The sequence below is a fragment of the Tenrec ecaudatus genome, chromosome 14 (assembly GCF_050624435.1).
Source record: "Tenrec ecaudatus isolate mTenEca1 chromosome 14, mTenEca1.hap1, whole genome shotgun sequence".
Lineage (NCBI taxonomy): Eukaryota > Metazoa > Chordata > Mammalia > Afrosoricida > Tenrecidae > Tenrec > Tenrec ecaudatus.
The window spans coordinates 50,226,317-50,249,057 of record NC_134543.1 but is presented as its reverse complement, the minus strand read 5'-3'; the positions used below and the strand labels follow the sequence as shown (position 1 = coordinate 50,249,057).

General features: G+C 43.1%; 1 protein-coding gene and 1 non-coding gene across 3 annotated transcripts; one reads left to right on the top strand and one right to left on the bottom strand.

The window, feature by feature from the left end:
* Positions 1-451: 451 nt before the first annotated feature.
* Positions 452-15,854, top strand: MAPK1IP1L (mitogen-activated protein kinase 1 interacting protein 1 like). 2 transcript variants are annotated; one of them, XM_075532158.1, is made up of 4 exons: positions 452-607; positions 11,507-11,528; positions 11,897-12,604; positions 13,775-15,854. In XM_075532158.1, the coding sequence occupies exons 2-4, from the start codon at positions 11,511-11,513 to the stop codon at positions 13,784-13,786; spliced, it is 738 nt and encodes a 245-aa protein (XP_075388273.1). In that variant the 5' UTR covers positions 452-607; positions 11,507-11,510; the 3' UTR covers positions 13,787-15,854. The 2 variants fall into 2 exon arrangements, with proteins under 2 accessions (XP_075388273.1, XP_075388274.1); XM_075532159.1 differs by lacking the exon at positions 452-607 and adding an exon at positions 11,164-11,270.
* LOC142427150 (small nucleolar RNA SNORA32) lies at positions 6,839-6,959 on the bottom strand. The gene has a single exon (XR_012779966.1). It is a non-coding gene; the product is annotated as a small nucleolar RNA SNORA32 (small nucleolar RNA).
* Positions 15,855-22,741: the final 6,887 nt, after the last annotated feature.

Here is a 22,741-nt window from a genome sequence, read left to right as displayed (position 1 = left end):
GTGGACTGCCCCTGTGGGTTTCAGAGACTGTAACTCTTTTACGGGAGTAGAAAGCAACATCATTCTCCCGCCTTACGGCTGGAGGTTTCGAGCCAGTTCGCCACCAGGGATCCTGTTCCTCTAGTTCTCCCCAAGTTTAACACGAAAGTGTCTGCGTCCCCGAGAATCGGACTGCACACTGGCCGCACCCACATCTAACCTGCTTGGAGGGCTTGGCTAAAAACCGCTGTTGGCCACGAACCCGGAATCGGCCTCCAAGGCCACCCGTTGGGAATTTCCGTACTGCAGCCGTGAACTCCACAGCCGCGAGCGTTCCCTCGGAACTCCGGAAATGGGAGACCCTCGCTACGGTCCGCAGGGGGAAGAGCTGCTCGGGGACGGCCGCTAGGGGGCGGCACAGAGGCACTGGGGAGGCGGGGCGCGGGCGGGGATGGCGCGCGAGACGTGAGGCGCTTCCTGTTCCGGCGCCAGGAGGAGCCGCGCGCCGCGAGTGCTGGTGCTGTCGCTGCTGCCGTCGTCAGTCCGGCTGCGCTCGCTTCCTCACGCCCAGTTCTCTCGGCCCCCTCGTCGCTTCTACGCCTTGCTCTGCGGGTTCGGATCGCGCTGGGTGAGGCTGCCTCGGCGCTCGCGGGGGTCGTAGAGGGTGGCGGGGGCAGCTCGGAATGGTGGGCTCGCCCCAGCAGAGGCAGGCGCGCGAACGGGGGTGCCCTGAGTTCTCGTCAGCAGTTGGGCCGTAGCCTACCTCGTAAGGTTCCTTCTGCGTCCCTGCGCCCCATCGCCCCCCGGGAAGAAGGCGGCCTAGGCTGGTGACGTCAGGCTCCTGGACGCTGGGCTTGACGTCTGGCTGAGCTGGGGGGTTGGGGGTGCGGAGGCGGGAGCGGGCCTGGCCCCTCCCCCACCCCGCCTCCCACCCGGCCGGCGCGACCCGCTCGGTGGCCGGTTCGCTCCGGCTGATCCCGGATTTCCTTTGTTCCTTTGGTCCTAAAGGGCTGCTGCCATCGCGCCCCTCGGCTCTGACCCTCCCGATTCATTAATTTCTAATAAAACGGGCAAGGCTTGAGAGGGATCCCTGGCGCTAATTTAAGTTTCCGCCGCCGTGACAACGCTGTGGTTACTGCTAATCAGCAGCCACGTTACGTGAGTCCCCAGGACAGAAACTCCCAGAGGCGCCGAGTTTCCCATAAGACTAGGGTTGAGGAGCACTTGCTGAGCGTTGTCGCTTATTAGCTGAGCCAGTTTCTCTTTACCCGGGAAGCCAAAAATAGTGCTTGCCCTAAGTAAAACGATTCGCATTTTTGGCTTTACGGTTTTTTTATAGCATTACTGTTAGCAGCAGTGGTTATAAAGGCCCGTTTTGAAATCGAGCCCTGATTACATGCAAAGGCAGCCCTCGGAAGTCACTTAGTAGTGTTCTTTGGGCAAGAAAAGTAGATGACTCCCTCCCGCTCGCTTTCCCCCCCTCACCTTCCCCCACCCTCTGGGACTTTTGATTATATTGCCTTTACTGAAATGCACGTTTCCTTTTTCCGGCGGAAACAATTGTAACTTCCCCCAGTCTCTTAACACATTTGGGGTCACTTTGTGATTCAGAAATCTTTAGATTTTAGGAAGACAATATGTAAGTCCTGGCAGCACCCCCAACCGGGGCGGGGTGGGGGGGTCACACAGCCTGGCAATCCAACCAGAGTATTGGTGTGATGATAGCTATGGATATTTGCCCTACATGGGTATTCATAGAAACTATAAATAGCTTCAGGTCAGATTTTGCCCCCAAACAAGTTTTAGGCCAGACTTTGGAAACATTTCTTTGCGTTTTCAGAGGCTTTTAGATGGAGAACTGCCCATATGGGTTTGTGGGCTTGTGGAAGCAGTTGTCTAGTCTTTGTTAAGATTTTCCTAGGTGTCAGGCAGTGACTAAGAGATTGGCTTGTTTACTTACTGTGTGAGTCTCAGTGAAACTGGGAGGTGAATTCTGTTTGTATCCTCTCTGGTTTGGAAATGAGTTGTCAGAACTAGGCAGTCGTATGTAGGAGCTTCAAAAAGTGTGTGCAAAAATTATGTTACTTTTTAATTTCCTTTTTCCACCATCTTTTTGAAAGTCTCTCATACCTTTAAACATAAGCTCATTCATTGATCAAGGTTGTGTTTTTTTTAAGTTAGTGGGGGAAAAATGGAATGAAAAGATACAGAAAGTTTGCAGAAGCCCCTTGAACCAAAGGATCCCTGGTAGCACTGTTGGGTAAGTGTTGACCCACTAACTAGAAGATCAGTGGTTCAAACCCAACAACACTATTCCAGGAGAATAGTGTTATCTGCTCAGGTAAAAATGTACAGCCTCAGAAACCCTATATGGAGTTGCCTGGAGGAGTCCTGGTGGAATGGTTGAGCTGCGAACCACAAGGTCAGCAGTTCGAAACCACCAGCTGTTCTCAGGAGTAAGACAGGACTCCCATAAAGGTCTGTGGTCTGAAACTCATAAGGGCAGTTCTCTCTCCTCTGTCCTATAGGATAGCCGAGTCAGCATCCAGGGATGGCAGTGAGTGAGGAGCAGTTGGGTTCCTAGTGGGTAATTGACAGCTGCAGTTAGTATGGAAATGTGGTTTGGTTTGGGTTTTCCAGGCACTGTTGTCTTCACTTAGCCCTGGTAGCATAGTGGTTGCTCATTGGACTGCTAACTGGAAGATCAGTAGTTCGAAACCCCCAGCTGTTCCAAGGGTCTTTCTGCTCCTGTATGGTCAGGGCAGTGAGTGAGTACTTGATTTTCAAAGCCTCATTTGGTCTCAGGAAATAACTGGTAAGGTGTAGTAAGTTACACATTGGGCTGCTCATTGCCAAGTCAGCACCTCAAAACCAGCTACTGTAGAAAGATGATACTTTCTCCTCCCGGATAGAGTTGTAGTCTTGGAAACCCACAGGGTAGTTCTGTCTTGCCCTAGAGGTGCACTATGAGTCAGAATCGGCTGGATGGCATTGGTTTTTAACATTACTGGTCTGACCTTGAAAGAAGGCCTGGTGACTTAATGGTTAAGCGTTGGACTGCTGACTTTAAGGTCAATAGTTCTAAACCACTAGCTGCTCTCTCAGGAGAAAGACTTGGCTTTCTGTCCCCATCAAGTGTTACAGCCTTGGAAACCCACAGGGGCAGTTCTGTCATGCCCTACCTATAGTGTTGCATTGAGTCAGCATTGACTCCGGTGAGTTTGGTGTGGTTTTAGTGTCTTATTACTAGTTAAAGTAAGGGAGGATTCAAATCCTGGACTAACATTTCTTTGCCCCATCATTCCCCTCAAAATATTCTAATCTGAACTGCTTAATATCACCAGTTCCCTCTCACCTCCTTCCCAGCGTTTACACAAGCTAGGGCCCATCCCACCACTTTCTACCTGCCTCCAGCTGTTTTCTCATCTAGATGCCAAAGGCACCCCTGGGAAGTTTTTCCCTGCTAGCCCTTTCAATTTCTGTAGGGACCTCTTTGAGGTACTTCCATAATCCCCTGTGCTTATTCCTGATGGTGTAGTTTCTGTTTAGTGGTAGTTTTCCACCAGACTGAATTCCTTAAAGATTTGCTCTGGAACCCCACACAGTGACTGGCACAGAAGCTTCAGTAGTATCTAGACAGAATATGGTTTCCAAGACTATAATTTACTAAGCAGATTACCTCGTCTTTCTCCCACAGAATGGCCAGGGAGTTCAGTATTGGTTAGTAGTTCAGTATTGGTTAGCATCAAAATGAGTATACAAAATAAGCTGATAAAAGATCATTGAAAATTAGCATTTTTGAAATGAAACATTTTGTGGGGAATTAAAAATTTTAAAAAACACTTTGAAACCCCAATATCTTGAACTACCCAAGTATAAACAAAATAACACCAATAAATGAACTAGTACTGAGAAAACATTCTAGTTTAAATTTTATATTTTCAATAAGATAGGATTATTCTCCTCCAGTCAGTTGGCTGAGTGGCTGTCTTCCAGATTTGGCCTGCTGACTGGGAGGAATCCCTATGTGTGACCATTCCAAAGAAAGATGACCCCAACCAAATCTCCTGCTGTGGAAAAGCATCCTTGATAATCACACACAAAGAAAGTTTTGCTTCAGATCATTTAGCAACGGCTGCAGCAGTACATTACACAGGGAACTGTAGAAGTTCCGGCCAGATTCAGAAGGGAACATGGAACAAGGGCTATCAAATCTGATGTCAGATGGATCTCGGCGCAAAGCAGAGAATACCAGAAAGATGTGTCTTATGTTTCATTGACTGTGCAAAGGCATTTGACTGTGTGGACCACAATAAACTGGATAACCTGAAGAATGGCAATTCCAGAACACTTAAGAGAGGGTACCCCCAAAAAACCAAATGTGATGTGAGGGCGATAGTGTATTTGGAGTTCTTTACACCAGGTCAGACTGTTAATCAAGCTTCCTATTTAGAGGTTCTGAAGAGTGGATGGAAAAAATGATGGCAACACATGTACAAATATGCTTGATACAGTTGATGTACGGATTGTTGTAAGAGCCCCTAATAAAGTGATCGTTTAATTAAAAAAAGAAGAGTGGAACAGTGTGCAACAAACAAAGCCTGATTTGTGGCAGCTAGGGGACTGGTTTTGCCACCACGACAATTTACCTGCTCATGTAGCTATCTCAGTGCACTAGATTTTGGCAAAAAAAATAGCATGCCTCTCGCCCCACACAGCTGACTCATCTGACCTTGCTCCATGTGACTTCTTTTTGTTTTTGTGAATGAAGCAGGACATGGAAGACAGTAATTTGAGATACAAAAGAGGTGAAGGAAAAACGAGGAAGGTGCTATCAGCCATCCAAACAAATGAATTAATTTTTTGTGTGTGAGAGTGAGTGAGTGAATAAGTCTGAAAAATATTTCTAAGAACAGAATCGCAGATTTGACAAATGTATTAAGTATAATGGAGAGTACTTTGAGGGTGATAAGGTTGGGTTTTTTTAAAAAAATTTTAAATACATCGCTTTGGGAAAGTTCCGTTTTTGGGGGATACCCCTCTGTAGTTGTGCTCATGAGAAACTTGTCCATGGCTCAAGAGCAGTTGTACATACAGAACAAGGGCATGCTGCAAGATTTAAAACCAGGAAAGGTGTGTGTTGGGGTTGTGTCCTGTTTATCATATATGTTCAGTCTGTATGCTGAGCAAATCATTAGAGAAACTGGATTTTATGAAGAAAGATGTGGCATAAGGATGTGAGGAAGGCTTAATAACAGCCTAAATAGGCAGATGACGCAACCTTGCTTGCAGGGTTGAAAAAACAAATTCACTGCTAAGGAGGCAATACTAAGTACATCAAGACCCTGAAAGTAAGGAGGACTTAAAGCATATGCTGCTGAAGATCAAGGATTGCAGCCTTCAGTGTGGATTACAACTCAATGGAAGGAAGACCAAGTAACATCTTGATAAACGGAGAAAAGGTTGAAGTTGTCAAGGATTTTGTTTTACTTGGATCCACAATCAGGCCTCATGGAATCAGTCAAGAGATCAAAGGACGGGTTGCATTAGGTAAATCTGCTGTAGAAGACCTCTTCAGAGTATTGAAGAGCAAGGAGGTTTTTTTGAGGACTGAGGTGGGCCTGACCCAAGCCATGGTATTCTCCATTGCATCATATGCCTGTGAAAGTTGGACACTGAATAAGGACCAAAGAATCGATGCATTTGAATCGTGTTGGAGAAGAATATTGAAAATACCATAGACTGCTAAAAGGACAAACCAATCTGTGTTGGAAGAAGTAAGGCCAGAGTGCTCCTTAGAGGCAAGGATGGTAAGACTTCATCTCACGTACTTTGGACATACTGTCAGGAGAGATCAGTCCTTGGAGAAGGACGGCATGCCTAGTAAATAGGTGGGGCAGCAGAAAAGAGGAAGGTCCTTAGTGAGCTGGATTGACTGTATCTGCATCAGTGGACTCCGGCATAGAATGACTGTAAGGATTTCACGGGACCACGCAGTGTTCATTCTGTTGCGCACGGTCCCTGTTGGAACGGACTGGGTAGCACGTAACAGCATCACCCTCCCCACTATTGGTATTACTAGGTGCCATCCTCACAATCGTTCCTCTGCTTAAGCCCATCAATGCAGCCACTGTGTCCGTCCATCCTCGCTTATCAACAGCCTTCCTCCTGTTTGCTGCCCTTCCGCTTTACCAAACACAGTGTCCTCCAAGGACTGGTCTGTAGACAACATCCGTTCGGACCTACCAACATCACCCTACCTGATGTACCCAGTATTGAGTTAATGTAAAGAAATCTGGTTTCCCTTAGTTTCTTTTAACATCTTAATATGAATGTGGTACTTGTTAAACCATAGCATATGTAGCTTTTAATTACCTAATAACATAGAGATTGTTTGGAGATGAGAAAATGATCTCTGAGTGACTAGCTTGCCTTTGTGAAAGGATTAGAGTCCCAACTAGGTAACATGTAGTCCCTTACTCTTAATGACTCCTCTACAGCCCGATGACTCCCAAACACGCCATGGTGATAACCACTGGTGATGTGCAGCGTTGGGCCTCATGATGTGTTTATTCTGAAGCCGTGGGACTTCACAGAAATGCTCTATTTTGCTTTTTTCCTTTCTGAGGCTTCAAAAAGTTTGTGGGAATACCGGATTAAAGATGATGAAATGATTACACAGACATTTTGAAGCACCCCCTCTTATCAAAATTTTGTGTTCTTTTATAATTCTTAATCTTGTTGCTCACAAAGTATTATTTTCCAGATGATGCATAAACCTTGTTATAAAGTAGCAATGGGAAATTTTAGGAAAATCTTTACTTCCAGAAGATGATAATGAAAACTTTTCTTTTTTTTGCAATGTCCCCAATCGATTATATGCTAGCAAGGCAGCAAAGACAAAAGCCTCCTGGGAAATTGTCTATGGTCACGTCCACAGCCAATCAGAAACCACATTCTAAAAGCCTTGGTAATGACCAGAAAACTTTTCTTTATCATAAATATTTTTCTTTTTTGTAAGTTCAAGGTTACATTGTCCTCATCATAATTTGCATAATTCAGATTACCATATATACTCGAGTATAAACGGACCTGAAAATCAGCCGAGGCACCTAATTTTGCCACAGAAACTGCATTTAAAATGTGCTGGAAAACTCAGCTTATATACAAGTATATATGATATGTTGCTTTTTGGAAAACCTAGATGTTTTTGCATTCTGGTACTTTAGGATGATACGATAGCCTACTTTGTGTGTGCATTTTATTTTGTCTGGTTTTGATTTTTTTATAATGCAGGTATTCCCCAAAGAGTAAATTGGACTGCTTCCACTTGGACTTGAATAGTGTATAATCCAGGCATGGCGAACAGGTCACTTCCAGCAGTGCCATGAAGCAGGATGTGAACTATTTCTAGTACCTTTGGCCAAGACTTTAGTATTTTAGTCTTAAGATTCTAACATCTATTCAGAATTTGATTTTGAACTTAAAAAAAATTTAAAGCCCAGGGTTATGAATCAGTTTCACTTTTATTAACTCATAATTTATATTTTATATAATTGTATAGCTAGTTAACTTGATGTCATTTCCATATATGTGTGTGTTTTAAATGAGAGAAAATTTAAAACTTGAACAGCAAGAGTAAATGGAATTGATTGGATTGATCTGGTAGATTGCCTATTTCAGAATTAATGTGAACTTGGATACAAAACCAGTTTCTCTTTCTGAAAGGCTCACTTGTCTTAAAAGCACCTCTGTCCTGTGTGTATTTTAAGCCTGTCACCCACTGCTAATGCCATTAAGAAGAGATTGTCAATGTGTATATAGTAGTAATAATCCTAGACGTTTTGCTTTTCAGTGCTGTTCTTAAGAGTTTGTGGGTGGTGTGTGCTGTCATGTTTTAGTATAAAATAGGCAGACTTCTAATAAATGAATGAATGGTTGTATTTCCTCTATATTAAAGACATTTTTATTTAGTATTATGCATGGAAAGCATAGATATAAAGCCTAACCACTGCGATTGAGCTTCTCTGGGCGTTTTGGTGTTGTTTTTGATACTTTATTTTGGGTTTTGTTTTGTCTAGTAATTCCTTTGTAATCAGATTACACTGCAAAAGAAAATCCTAGAAATAAACTATGGCTCAATACTAAGCAGAATTAACTGTTTGATCCCAGTGAATTACTAACTGGCACTTCTATCTGTAATCTTTGTAACTTCCGCCAAATGACAGGGTGGAAACATGCATATAGGCTTGTGAAACTCTCAACATGAGGTTTGGTCGGTTTTGCCATCTGAAATCTCACTACCTTCAGGACAGACGATCCGGGATTGGTGCACACCCTCTAGACCTTGAGGTCCTGCCCTGAACCTCCTTCCCTCTGCAGATCACTGTCACTCAGGAGTGACAGCAGAGGGAGCATGAGAGAGGCCGAATATTGGACTTTGAGGCCCACCAAACCAAACTCAGCAGTACTTGTAGGGCAGAGTAGAGCTGCCTGGGGGTTTTCTAAGATTTTAAATCATAACAGGAGCAAAAGGCCCTTTAAGGATGGCCTGATGAGTTCAAACTGCTGACCTTGCCATTAACCCAGTGGGTAATCCACACAATCACCAGGGTGCCTTTCTGGCCCACAGAGCAAGTAAAAGTGAGCCTTTGCACAGGAAGCCTTGCTTGTGAAGTGGGGTGCCTCCACTCCAGTTGCTTAATTAGGGGAATTAGCTTTTGACGATTTATGGTGAAATAGAGTTGACCTTTAGGCGTACATATTTCCACAGCACTAAAGGAGCCTTGTAACTCTAGCCCAAGCAGAACAGAGGGGTGGGGGGCAGTCACTGGCGCATACCTGCAGGCACAGCTGAGAAGAGATTCTCTGACTGGAAGAATTGTGTCCTGTGCATTTCTGATCCTGAATTGTAACCTAACTTTGATTATCCATAATCATGGATAAACTCCTTAATTTATAAGTACTGTGAATTTTGTATGGCCAATGCATTGAATTTTTGAGCCCTGCAAAGAAGCAGGAGGAATGGTTGATGGTCAGAATTGATGAAGAAAGATAGCTGGGTGGAGACTTACCTGACACCACTTCATAAGAATCTGCCTTGAGCTGGTTGAGTTTGTCTCCTCCCTCTTGTCAGACCAGAGGAGGTCAGAAACTACGCCCACCACCTACCTGCCTTTCTTACAACTTTCTGAAGGTCACTGGAGAAAACTTGAGATCGACTCTTCAGATTTTGAAAGGTGTTCTGAAAAAAACCTATGATCTCTTCAAACTAGGAATAAGTATCACTGCCCTTTTTTTTAAAAAGTCATATTATTGGGGGCTCTTATAACAGTCCAGACATCAATTGTACCAAGCATATTTGTACATTTGTTGCCATCATCATTTCCAAAACATTTTCAACTTGGGCCCTTGGTATATGCACCTCTTTTTCCCCTCCCTCCCCCACTCTCTCACTCTCATGAATCCTTAATCCTATATTATTATTATTATTTCATATCTTATACTCTCCATTGTCTCCCTTCACCCACATTTCTGTTATTTGTTCCCTTGAAATGTCCTTAATATAATTATTTTTAATCGCGAACTAAAATGAAAATTAGCATTAGAAGCACTCGTAGGAGAGTTGGGAATAAGAGTAGTAATCATCTATAACTGACATCTTATTGTAAGTCCTAGCGGATGAAAAAGATGAAATTCATTTTTTGCGAATGCATATTTACCTAGAAAACCCAAATAATTGAGAAACCTGTGTGAATAAAATCAGCAACGCAAGCTGCTTTCCAAAGTAGTGAAACATTAAAAGTTCAACACTGTTCCCACATATGAACAACCACTTAGAAAGTATAATGGAAGAAAAGAGCATGTGTGATTCAATTGACAGGGTTAGGAACTAGGAGCTCTGTGTGTTCTTGAGAGTGGAGATACTTTAAATCCATCAAGCAACTGTCCCCTAAACTCATAAGTGACTTTGCTATTCCAAGTCGAACACTTTTTCTTTTTTTAACTTTAAATCTGGGAACAAGACTTCAGAGCATCTGAGGAAAGAACAATAAGCATGGGTGGTTAGCACTACAATATACTAAAGCTAATGCCCTTAGCTTAGGACAATCACAATGTGCAGGTGGGTAGGAAGAAAGTCCACACTACTTTGGGGAACTGATGGAGGCTGTGTAGCCTGGTTAAGAGCCCAGGCTCTGGAGTCCATCTCTGCCTTTTTGCTAAGGATCTTCCCTCCTGCTGTAAACGGGGAAGGATGGTAAAGTTTACATCCGAGGACTGTGCGGCACTAGATGGATGATACACTGGTAAATGTGCAATAAACATCAGTTGCCAGTAGTGGCCGTGGATTGTGTTAAAAGTGGTTTTTCAAATCCACTGAGAAAAAGATTACTCACTTTATTGATTAGGGCCGTGTTTCCCAAAGGGGCTGATAATTACCCCATGGGAGATACTAAGACGAGGGGTGGGGGCTGCAAAAGCTGATGCCTACACTTTATTGGATTATGAGCTATATAATAACAGAAGTTTTTATTTTATTATTTTTTATAAATCATTTTCTTGGGGCTCTTACAAATCTTATGACAATCCATCATTCAATTGTAGTAAGCACGCTTGTACATACATGTGCTGCCATCACCATTTCCAAGACAGTTTCTTTCTACTTGAGCAGGGTTTTGCAGGCTGTGATAGTTGTGGAAACTGGCCACCCCGACTTTTCCCCCCAAACAGGTGGTGGCTTCAAAGTACAAATTTTTCAATTGATAAAAATGGCCAAAGGATATGATCAAATTCAGAAAGAGACATAGAAATGGGTTGATTGATATAGAAAAGGGCAGTCTACCTCCCACATAACTAAACACAAATTTTTTTAAAGTACATTTTTACTAGCTGTCATCAAGTCAGTTCTGACTCAGGTGACCCCATTTGTGTTATAATCAAACTGTCCTATAGGATTTCCCTGTGGTGTCCCTGAGTGCCTCGACCCTCCAACCTTCATGAGCCTCCAAGCACTTACCCACTTGTACTGCCCGGGAACTCAGGAACCAGATGACAGTCATAGATCACATGCTTAAGAGCCCATGAATTCAATAAGATCTAGCAATGAAAGAGCATTAGAGAAAGGGGCATAGGGAATTTTAGGACAAACTTTTTATTAGATGGATTTAAATAGCCTGACCAACTGATGCTATAAATTCCACTTCTAGTACTTTTTTGTGGTGATAGAGCTTCACAGCTGAGCAAAGACATGTTTGGAGGTGTTTACTGTGTCATTTAAAAGAAGTCAGCAGGTAAGCATCCTAAACCGCCACCCAGTTATAAGCTAAATTATTCATTATTTTTTGTTACAATGTTCAAGAATTAGGAGTTATATGAATTATTACGGACTTTTGTGTATAAAGAAAACTATTTGCATTAATGATTAAGATGAGTTAAGAAAAAATATGCATGCCATAAAAGTTCCTTAAGCAATATATAAGAAATATTAAAACTAGTTTTTAAGTAGCCTTTTCTTTCTTTTTTTCAGGAAAATGTCGGATGAATTTTCGGTAAGTTGGCACAATTATCCTTAGTAAGTTTTAGGGCTCTTTAAGAAAAATGACAGCATCCTAATTGGGCTATATGTAAGCCTTATTTAAAAGAGATGCATTTTTGGTGGTTGTTAAGTTTTGAGGGTTTTCTGGCCTTTTTTGTTTGATTCTTTTTATACTTTTCATGTGATTTTGGTAGGCAATTCAACTTCATTTATTTAGCTCTAATGTGTTTCAAAGTCCAAACTGTAGTTATTTACTAATTCTTAGGTCAAAACTGAAAAATCAATTCTATTATTGTTGAAATGGAATGGTGTCACTTTTGAAGGTGCTGTGTGGCTCTAAGTTGGACATAAGGGAGATACGATTTTTGTTTTGTATTCCAGTTGGCCGACGCCCTACCCGAACACTCTCCTGCCAAAACCTCTGGTGTTAGCAATACAAAGTCTGGTCAACCTCCCCAAGGCTGGCCAGGGTCCAACCCTTGGACTAACCCAAGTGCTCCACCTTCTGTGCCATCTGGACTCCCACCAAGTGCAACACCATCCACTGTGCCTTTCGGACCTGCACCCACAGGAATGTACCCCTCTGTGCCTCCCACTGGACCGCCTCCAGGACCCCCAGCACCCTTTCCTCCTTCTGGACCATCATGCCCCCCACCTGGTGGTCCTTATCCAGCCCCAACTGTGCCAGGCCCTGGCCCCACAGGGCCATACCCTACACCAAATATGCCCTTTCCAGAGCTACCTAGACCGTATGGTGCACCTACAGATCCAGCTGCCGCTGGTCCCTTAGGTCCTTGGGGATCTATGTCTTCTGGACCATGGGCACCAGGAATGGGAGGGCAATATCCTACCCCCAATATGCCGTATGCATCTCCAGGGCCATATTCTGCTCCTCCTCCTCCCCAAGCTCCGGGGGCTGCACCCCCTGTTCCATGGGGCACTGTTCCACCAGGTGCCTGGGGACCACCAGCACCCTACCCTGCCCCTGCAGGATCATATCCTACACCAGGACTCTATCCCACTCCTAATAATCCTTTTCAAGTGCCTTCAGGACCATCTGGTGCTCCACCAATGCCAGGTGGCCCCCATGTAAGTGTTTAATTTGTTATTTAACCATACACAGATTGTCACATAATGTACAGCTGAAAGATTGTTTCTCCCAGATTTTAAGATTGATGATTAGAAAGTTTTCTTAGCTTTTTAAAAGGTGTGTGCGTATGTAAGAGTAAATTTCAGAAATTCATAAAAGCATTTTAAAAGGATGAAAGCACAAGTCAGTTCAATGATGTTATAATAATAACATAAGCATTATCCTCAGCAGCATCCTGGAGGTATAAACTCTTGAGCTAGTTTCTGGAGCCTTTCTCAGTATTGCAGTATGCCAAAGTATAATTCAGTTGGAGCAATTTCTGCCTATCTGGCAGCTTGATAAAGAAGTACTTTTTTAGGAATCTAGGATAATGAATGTATGATACTGCTCCCCCTTCAACACCTAGCCATAGTTTCTCTGACAAGGTTTTGTTAAGTCTTCAGTAGCATTGAGTTAAAGATTCTATCACTGTTCTGTTGGCGTTGGCTAGATGCAGTGCTGTATGATTTCCTGTCGGCGAAGCTAGAATAGGGTTGACATCTTTTTTGACCCGGTCTAGGACACGTGACCGAATAAACTGGCTTCTTTCCTCACTAATGAGGTACGCCAAGGGAGTTTCTGAACCCAGCCAAGGCTTTACCTCAAGGAATGTACCTGTTGACACACAACAGCTATCAGATTCTGAACTAGATTAATCAAACTAACATTAACTATAAAAGAAAATCGCAATATTTAAGTGCACCAAAACTTTCCCTCCCCCTGTCATTATTGCTAGGAGCCCTGGTGGCGTAGTGGCTCTGAGTTGGGCTGCGATCCTCATGGTCGGCAGTTTGAAACCACCAGCTGCTCTTCAGCAGAGAGATGGCACTTCTTACTCCTGTAAACAGTACAATCTCGGAAACCCCCGGGGGGAAAGGGGGGGTGCTATGAGTTGGCATCAACCCAATGGCAGTGAATTTGGTTAAGAGAGTTTTATCATTGCTACACCATAACAGATCTTTAACAGATTTTTTTCCTCCTTGTTTCATGTTTTTCAGTGTGCATGCCAAATTAATTGAGATGACTTGCTCTTTGAAATATTAAGCGATAAATTTATTTTAAGCTACAGAAAGGAATTCATAAACTGCTTACAAAATCTATGGGCTGACTTTGTCTCTTTTCTGTTGCAGTCCTACCATTGAGGTAACAGTGGACGAAGAGATGGCGCTTGCTCTTTGACGTACATGTGTATGCACGCGTGACTGCATAGATAAAAATTACTGCTTTCACTGTTAGAGGGCATTCATGAAAGATCAACTCGCACCTCTCTGAAGATACCTGCCTTTTGTACTTGGGTGTACAGTTGAAATAATCAGATAAAAACAGATCATTCTAATGAGATTTTATTTGGTTTTCATAGAAAGTTAAAATTATGAAGTATACTGAATAGCTCTTTGATAGAATTTAAAACCAAAATACACACTTAAAAATCTAAAATGATGTGGGTTATTGTTGGACTCTTCACCTTCATTGGAACATATGGAAGTGTTTTTTATAATCACTTGTCCCCTAAATAAACACATTTTGAATAACAATCACATTGCCGTAATTTAGACAGATGGTACCTCGAGGCGGTTTGAGCTGCAATCTCTGTAGGGTGAATACCTGGTCCTCTTGAGGTGCTCTGTGTTGGATGCACAGTTAAAACTGCCCACAGCGTTTATAAGATGCTGAATTAACTGGCTAGCCAATGTTCATTTTTATCCTTGAACTTTGGTCAGAAAAAACTTTTTAGTGCCATCTAATTTATACCCATTTGTAGCCGAATGGGTGTATAACTGAACTCTGCCATTTAGATAAAGTTGTTTTGTTTTTAATCTAGGCCAACATGTATGTAAATTAGAAATTTAGAGAATTGACTTTTTTCTCTTTTTGCTTTAAAATGGATTATAAGATGTCCATGTTGCTTTGAGATGAGTTCAAAGAAGGAAATAATTCTCTCCTTTATTGTGAACCTCGAACTAGAGGAAGCCTGGCTTCATAGCAACAAGTAATTTGCCTTCCCACAAACCTGAGGCCGCCCTTCGCCCTGGACCTTTGCCTATAGTTTGTCCCTCCCTTCTTCAGGTCTCTGAAGGAGCACATCCTTTATTTTCCAGCCCACCCCAATGGAAACACTGGTGCACATTCGTTTATGACAGTACAGTGAGCAGCAGCGTGTCTCTGTCCTTTAGCGTCTCGTCATGATTGGTCCCCCTGAGTAGTTTTCTGGATCTATTTGTAAAGTGCTTACAGTTCTGAATCTGTTGACAGGTAAATAAGGGATATGAGTGCCATCCTTGCAAATTAACCCTTACTCTCTTAACACATGAAAATAATAAATGGTAGGTCTCTGCAATTGAGTTCAAAGCAGTATGATCTGTAGCCACCGAAACAACTTTTGGCACCTTTTAATTCACATTTGTAGATTTGGAATAAATGAGTTTGATAGAACTGGCCTTGTGATTTGTTAAATAACCTCTTAAAATGTTGACTGTATCCATTGGCTTTCTGAAGTGTATTCTGGATTTCTTGAACTAGTATTAGAGAAAGTTATGCTGGAGCACTGTCTGTCAAATGAAATCCTTAATCGAGTTTCTCCTGCAACTAAAATATCAGAATGCCGAGCGCTGTCCATTTAGTGGTTGAGAGCTACCTCCTTTTAAGAAAACAAGATGGTCACCTTAGGGACATTAAGGGCTTAAGCCTCCCATATTTTAAGTAGATGATACATTAACCAGCTTTCATAATCAATAGAAGTGGAAGCTAATTTGTTTAGGTCTGTTCCACCTAGGTGATAAATTACACAGCCTTTATACAGCGACAACACCTGGTCTTCTTTCACTTCCTCTTGCAAGGGCAGGTGGCAGCAGCTGCAGCACTCCCAAGAATGTGTCAAGATCGCTTCAAGTGTACAAGGCAGGTCGCTGGCCTTGGGACACAGGAGTGTCTCCTAATCACTGGGGTAACTGGCCGCAGAGATCGCTTCTTCCCGTTGTTTCGGTTGCCTTGCATCGGGTTAAGTTGGCAGTACCAGCTTTAGGTGCAGGATTTAACACTAAAGAAGGTATAGTTTGACAAAAAGAAGAGCCATGAAGTTTGGGGATCTCTTAATTGTGGAGTCATTTGTCTGGATTATAGGAGAGCATGTTTCCCTAAGAATTCACAAAAGCCATGAAGATGAGAGATTACTACTACCCATAAGTGTAATAAATTTTTTTTAATGATTCATACTGCCTCACTACCCTAGTCTGTACTGCCATTTTAATTCACCCTTTGCCTTTGGAAGGGAAAGTTTTACTTGGTTTAACTGTAAGAATGGAAACCAAGGGGATTGTAGACTGTATTCTGTAGAGCACCATTTTCTTCAATGGGAAGGAATCTCAATTCTTGTACTCTGGGTCAGAAAGTACATTTGGGGTTTAGGGTGGATTTAAGAGGGAAAAGCATCTAGGAAGGTTGACTTGTGTGTTTACAAGAGAATGGCTTTCTAATCAAGTCGTGCTAACCTGGTAACATCACAGTAGAGGCTGCTTGTTCGCACACTTGGTCTTCAGGTGCTGTGTACTGGTATTTGGACTTTGGGCAAAGGCTTTAAATAAATTTGATAGAAATCGCTGAGCTGTTGAAGGCTGCTGTTTCTGAGAATCCTGACTTTCAAATGAGAAGCCTTCTGAAGTGATCGAGTTTGAGGCCAGAGTACAGTAAAAAGTTAAGACAAATAGAAATATTGTAAGGTAGAGTATATAGATGTCAAGTTGTCTTTCACACAGTTTTCATGAACTAAATGGATTGAACCTTGACTTTATTATGGGCCTCAGCCTGACATCTCTTCATGCTTTTGAAGAAACTAGGGGAGTTCTTTTTTTCAGCTCGGACTCCACAGCCCTATTTGTTTAAAGTAATATATTGATTATTCATGAGCAGTTAGTCATGCTTTTTTCCAGTCCGGAGCCCACCTTGTTCCATTGCTCTGTTGGTCGTCTTCAGTAGAGAATGAGGACAGGGAAGAAAGGGAGTGGGTTTCTGGCCTTGGTGAGACGTACTGCAGTGGATTTGGGGATCTTTTCGAGGGAAACAGCCCAATCACGTCCGCGGTATTTCACCTCAGTAATTAGTGCCATCGGTAGTACTCGTGGGCACAGGTTTTGAAGCTGTTTATATAGAAGAACACAGCTCCACTCAATACTATGCCTAATTTACATATCAATTACCTACACTTCTAAAAGTGCTAACATCTTCCTTTCTCACCCTGAATAATCTAGAACTGGCTTTTTAAACACCAGTTTCAAACCCTAGAAATTAGTCTTAAGTGCAGATCATATTTGAGAAGCGTAACTAAATTCAGATCAATCACCAAATTCTGCGCTGTGATGGGTGGTTTCCGGGAAGGCTAATCTTAATGTTTAGTGTTGAAGACAGACTGTGTGTGCAGAATTCTGCCAAATAAAAACTGGCCAAGAAGAGAATCAGTATTAGATGCATGCCATGTAGCCTTAGGCTTTAGAAAACGTCTGAGGACTCCAGTCAACAGCCTTTGAAATCAGTGTCTGGTCCAGGTGCCAGAGCCACGGTGCTGCAAGAGAACTCCCCGTCCTTGAGAGGCCCTTGGTCCGGGGCTTGACGGGGTTCTTAACGCAGACGGCCATTCCTTGTAGGGCTGCTGGGATCGGAATTGGCTCACAGGCAGTGGGTTCTTCCCTGGCAGGAGGTGGTCGTGGTCTATAGATAACTGCATTTTGATATTGCCGGTGAAAACTACAGACCAGCTTTGGGACATTTGCAAAGGGTCAAGTCCAGTATGCTCTCCCAAAGGGCAGTGTTTATCAGTGTAACATTGCTAGAGGGCGGCCATAGCGCATCTTTCCTCTCGCCTTTCCCCTGGATGAAGGCACTTGCCTGTCACTAAGCAGCAGATTCGAATTGTTAACATTCAATCCACCTGACTTAAGGTGTGCTCTTTGAAGATACTTTGTATTGTTTTCTTTTTCTCATTGACTTTTTCATGACAAATTTAGTGTATGTAATTGTCTATGCATTTTAAGTTAAACTGCCTAAAATGTGATTTGAGACAAACATTTGTATTGTGAACTGTAAGCAATCTGTTTAGAGATTGTTCGGTTTATCATCTGCTGCTGTATTTGTAAATGAAGACAAATGTTGCTTTAAGAAGTAATTATAATTAGGAGTAGTCTATGGATGTGTGATACTTGATATTTTTTAAGGTAAACCTATTTGCTTTCGTGTATTATATCTGAAAACTTTTTTTTTTTAATGTATTTTCATGGCTGTGCAGTTTTTCTATTTTTTCTTCTTTAGGCTGAATTCTGGGCCTGCCTGAACAAGTTAGAGCAAATTTGATATGTGGGAGCCATGTACATTCCCCAAGGCATTTTAGCTAGGTAGCCTGGAAATGGCCCCTTCATCCACATTCTAGGGACATTAGCTTTTATGGAAAACAGGCTTGCTCTTGCTGTGCATATCCTGAGAGCCCTTTATTAAACCCATTTCCTTCCCACGGGAAGTTAGCCGGCCTTTCTCCACACTCATTATGGACTGGGCTATACAAGAAGTGACTATTTCTTGGTATGCATTCTACCTTAGAATACAGTTGCTGCTTTTGCCTCATAATGGACAAAATGCCATTGTAATTTTTTTAGTTTTTTCTTGATGTCTTATTCTAGTTAAAATTGGTCATCTAAAAGGACTTCTACCATTGAAACAATGCTGACTTATAGTGACCCTCTGGGCTTCCGAAAGTGTAACCTTATAGTAGAAAACCCAATCTTTCTCCCACTGAGCTGCTGCTGGTTTTCATCTGCCAGCCATATGGATCTCCGCCTAACGGGTAACCACTGTGCCACCAGGCCTCCAAATTGGACTTGGGAGGTGTTTAAATACGGCTGCTGGAGCAAGCCCCGTTTCCCAATCACAAGATGCCATTGCTTTGACAAACCCGCTTCCCTGGGCTGCGTGACCCGGGCAGAGTGCACCACGACAGCAATATTTTCAGCACTAAAACAAAGTCGAGCCCTATTCACTTAATCCAAGTAAGACAAGAGCATAACTTCTGAAACCAAAGTGTAACAGCCCAACCCATAATGACCTTGTGCCGTTTTGGATGGGTTTCCTATACATGAGTAAGCTAATTCCTACACTTGAGTAAGCATTAAGCAGTGTGTCATTCTGTTTGGCTCAGGGTTTGGGGGTGGGGTGGGGTGGGGGCTGGAATAGAGCACCTCAGCTTTTGCCACAAGTTATATTTTTTATTTACTTCCTGATGGGTTGGGGTTTTTTTTGGAGGGGGGGGGATGGGGAGCTGGGGGCAAGGAGTTACTTCTCTTAAAATTTAGAAATGGAGTAGATGACTACCACCAGTCTGAGGTTCTCAAGGATAGACTGCAGCCATGTATGTAGGACTGATCCATCACAGAAAAGGGATTATTGCAATGGTGTTAAGACTAGACTTTGGTAAGCCTCGAATAAAGATACCGAACACGTCTTAAGATGAATCAAAAGATCAGAAACCTGGTTACATTGGAGGTTACCATGAGGAAGAGGACCCCAGTGGGAAGATGAGACAATAGACAGCACGGGTGGGGAACATCCAGCCTGAGGCCCTTAAATCACCCCAAGAAAATGCCAGCTAACATCACACCACCTACAAAGCAGTGCCAGCTGTCATGCTTGGGGTGAGTACATATATGTACATTGTACCCTTCCTAGTCCATGGACTTCTTGTAAAACCCCTACTTTTGAGACCGTTGAGACAAGTCTCAACACTACAATTTACATGCAGTGTCGCATTCAAAGCACAACAAACCAAGTCAGTTCTGTCCCATTCTAGTGGTCACTGCTCAGAGCCGCGGGATGAGGGTTAAATCCTGGGTGTGATAGCAATGCTTTGGCTCTAAACCACTGTCGTACAGATGAGGTGGTATAGTGTAATAGTGGAGAGGTAGTGTAGTAGACACTTCTGTTCTGAAGAACGGGTCCTCCGTATTCCATGTACGTGTCATTGGTTGTCCTAGGACTATCATTTGGCTTCCTGAATTATTGTCTAGTGCTGCTGCAACACAAGTACTGTACATGGGTATCTTTAAAGACCAGAGATGTATTTGCTCACAGGTGCGGAAACCAAAAATCCAAGTTGGGAATCATGACAAATTCTTGGCAATTTTCACATGACTGTGAGAGTGTGTGTAACTCAGATGAGATGAGATGAGATTAGACACATCCTACCACTGTTGTGCTCATTAACAATAAAACCCCACTTCCAAATAGGATTATCTCTACAGTTATTGGGGATAGCATTCCAACACATTGGAGCGACACAATCCCTTAACCCATGTGATGTAGCAGCACTTTCACATAATTTATCATTTAATGAGCTTCACTAGGGGGTGGGGGGAACGTGTTTCAAATGCAATATCCTAGTTCCATGAACAATTACAGGTCTTAATCCATTACTTTGGAACCTGCCGTTAATTTCACCAGCAAAGGCAGTGTTCAAAGAGGGGGCAGTTTCAGAATCGACAGAAGATGTGAGAATTGTTCTACTAGGTGTCAGATGGCAGCTTCCAGCCATGAGTTCCAGGCCTTTGCTTAGCAGCTAGTGAAGGCGCTCTGGGTATCCAGCTGTCCTGCAAGGAGAAAAGAGACTCACTGAGACAGAGAGGGCTCTGTTAGCAGTGGGTGAGCAGCCAAGAGGTACAGGAACTGTTCAGAGGGCAGTTCTGCCAAGTATGGCTTGACGGTTCTTTTATTTAAACTTGCCAACCCAAGACATGCTACATTAAGACATCTCAACGGTTGCCTGGTTACTGCAACACAGAAATACCAAGTTCTAATTTTAATGAATACCTGGATCCCTGATTGCTTAACAAGATCTCTGCTAAAGAAAGAAGAAGAAAAAGTAAAAACTACATACTAATGATCAGGAGTCTTGCCTGGGTTTTTTATGGCAGTGGGATGGAGAGGATTACTTGAAAATGCCTGAGGAGATTTGTCTGGAAGCTGGTGATAAGTCTTCTTCACCTTTGGTGGATCCTTACTAGAAATCTCATCAAGTTCTGGAAGGCAGCCCGCCGTGGTTCCGTGAGCGGAGCAATTGCTGGGGATTTAGGGCGCAGGCATGTTCTTTTTAGCTGTGAGGTCGCCTGCAGAGTGAAATTGATTTCAAGATGCTACTTTCCTGTTCTCAATTACTTTATCCCAAAAAGGTTCAAAGTGCTCTGAGGAGGCGTGGTGTTGAATTACTCTCCCCTTTGGTGTGTTAGCATTACCAAAAGAATATATATCCGATACATGGTGTTTTTACTAATGTTCCAGGAGTCCTGGCTGCTGGTGGTTAAACACATGGTAGCTAACTGAAAGGTCGGCTGTTCAAATCCCCCAGCTCCTCCACAGGAGTCCGCATCTGTGAAGGTTACAGCCTTGCAAACCCCTCGGGCAGTTCTGAGCTGTCCTGTAGTGGTGCCAGAATGGACTTGATGGCTGTGGGCTCAGGTTCTGTTGTTTATGCTAATGCTCCATTCTTGAATCAGACTGTTAAAATGGAGGGGTAAAGGGTTGGTTTTTGTTGTTTTTTTTTTTATGTGGCAATTTAGTGATATTTCTTGAGCACAAAGATTGCACAATAAGGTACTTCTATTGATAGCGCCATTAATTTTGTCGCTGGTATAGAATTTAAAACACTGTTTGGAAAAGGAAATTATACAAGTAGAGACCAGCTGCAAACCTGAATTGATGTTGACTTGTACAGATTAAACTCTTAAGTGCCTGGACACTATTTACACAAACAGTGGGGGTTGGTGATAGGTCAAAACTTTCCATAGCATTCATTCACAAAGGCTGAACCATACCTACCAGATTAATATGTGTCACAATAAAGCAAGGAGGGTATTAAAATCGTAAATGTGTGGCAGTCCCGGGCCACCATTCACGGGGCACCCTCAAGGCAAGAATCTAAACCAAAGCCCAATGGTCACCAGTTCTATACTCTTGGGATGACAGTCATCCGCTTCGTCTCCCACTTGGGAGTTCCAGCCTTAAGTCCAAGGGCTACGAGTGAGGTTAAGGTAAAGCCAAGTTAACTTAGTGGAGCTTCCACACTGAATCCTGGCATGGCTATACAGGGCGTAGTGTGCCTGAAAGGAAGGGTCTGAAGTCCGATAGTCTAGCACACTGACTGGGTCACCAAGGGCTGGATGGAAACTGGGTCCAAAGTATCCACTTAGGAACCTAGCACAGGGAATATTCTCCCCTTGGGTTCTATAGAAGTATTGCTAAGCATTTTTTTTCCCAATGGGAGGTAGCTGCTTGCTGTTTACGCACCAACAGTAAGGTGATTGCCTTCTCCGAGACATACTTGGTCCTTTCTCCCCATCTTGACTTGAGTTTCTAGTAAGCTTTGTTTATCACTCTGGTAGGAGTGTCCGTGGAGTTGGGGTGACCTTAGCACAGTTTTGTATGGCAGCAACGGAGTGGTCCTTCCCTCATGAAAAACTGATTGAAGTGGTTTTTAAGATGTACACGTAGAGGGGGTGACATGGTTCATGGACTCTAGGCGGGTTCTCTACCTTGTTGCTTGGGAGACCACATTAAAAGATTTCATGACCTTGGACCTGGGAGCAGAAGCCTGCCTTCATCTTGGTGTTTATCCTTACAGTAGGGACTCACAATATTTGTCCTTTTGTGATTGACTGATTTCACTCACTGTAAGGGTTTCCAGGTCCACATCATGAGATGTGGTTTAGGGCTACATAGTACTTCATTGTGTGGAGGCAGCCGTTTCTTTATGCATTCTTCTACTGATGGGCATTTGGATGGTGTCCAGCTTCTCTCAATTGTAAACTGCTGCCATGAGCATGGGGGAGCATGTGTCACTTCATGGTCTCGTTTGTCTGTGCAGTATATGCCCAGCCAAAGTATTGCTTGGTCATAGTGCATTTCTAATCCCAGTTGTTTTAGGTAGTGTGCCGTGCCACTTTCCACGAAAGTGGTATTTTACCTTATGCCCAGGGGGATGATTGATGTTTTCTCAAACTTAAAATGATAATAGATGTCTCTAAAGGAACCAGAGACATATATAAACCAAAGATATGTTCATAGATTTT